At 49.9% G+C, this 821-nt stretch overlaps 1 protein-coding gene across 1 annotated transcript in view; it reads right to left on the bottom strand.

The window, feature by feature from the left end:
• Window positions 1-614, bottom strand: part of RRBP1 (ribosome binding protein 1) — a 20637-nt gene extending 20023 nt beyond the window's left edge. The window contains 1 exon segment of the mRNA XM_009871914.1: window positions 1-614. This exon segment is cut by the window's left edge and continues 1 nt beyond it. Coding sequence (XP_009870216.1) covers window positions 1-614 — 614 coding nt within the window.
• Window positions 615-821: the final 207 nt, after the last annotated feature.

Below are 821 nucleotides of genomic sequence, written 5' to 3'. Positions count from 1 at the left end.
GGAAGAGCATCAGTTTTCTTGATGGCAACAGAGCTGGTGACCGGAGCACTTTGCTGTGTGCCAACCGGTGGCACAGCCACAACAGGCACCTCCTTAGGGGTCACCTCCAAGACGGAAGAACTTTTGGAGACACTCAGAGGAGGTGAAGTCAACACCGGGCTAGGAGCAGGTTCTACCTTTGCCACCTTCTTCTCCTTCTTCCTCTTCTCTTTAGGTGATGGAGCAGGTTTCTCCTTTTCCTGGGGGGCCACTGATACTGCCACGATCGGAGGAGACTCAACAGTTACAGGCTCGGGCACCACAGCAGGCTCAGGAACCGCATCTTTGGGAGAGTCCGTCACTTCCTGAGTCTGCTGCTGCTCTGGGATCTTTCCATTAGGTTTCTCTTCCTTTTTCTTTGCTTTTCCTTTCTTCTCAACAGGTTTCTCCTTCTTCTTTTTCTCTAGTTTCTGCTGCTGGGTCTTCTCGAGCTCTTTGCGTTGCTTGGCCAAGGCTTCCTCATAAGACGTCTCCTTCATGGAGAAGGTGGACACCAGGAAGATCCCAATGGCTGATATTACCATAAAACCTCCAAAGACCATAACACCCAGCGTCTGAGGGTCGTACACATCCATCCTGCCTTATTCTTCTGTGCCTGCAAAAAACAAGAACAGCAGTTAGCAGAGGGAAAAAAGAGTGGGCAGCTTTGTATGGACATCAGCGTCTCCAAATGGCACCATTCACTGAAAAGACAAACATTCAGGATTTATACAACCTTAGTGAGTACAACCTGCCCACACATCCCCAAGTGTGTGCTCCTTCACTAAGCTGCTGATGCACAG

The sequence above is a fragment of the Apaloderma vittatum genome, unplaced genomic scaffold (genome assembly GCF_000703405.1).
Source record: "Apaloderma vittatum isolate BGI_N311 unplaced genomic scaffold, ASM70340v1 scaffold30086, whole genome shotgun sequence".
Lineage (NCBI taxonomy): Eukaryota > Metazoa > Chordata > Aves > Trogoniformes > Trogonidae > Apaloderma > Apaloderma vittatum.
The sequence above is the reverse complement of the archived record's forward strand: the minus strand, read 5'-3'. Positions and strand labels throughout refer to the sequence as shown.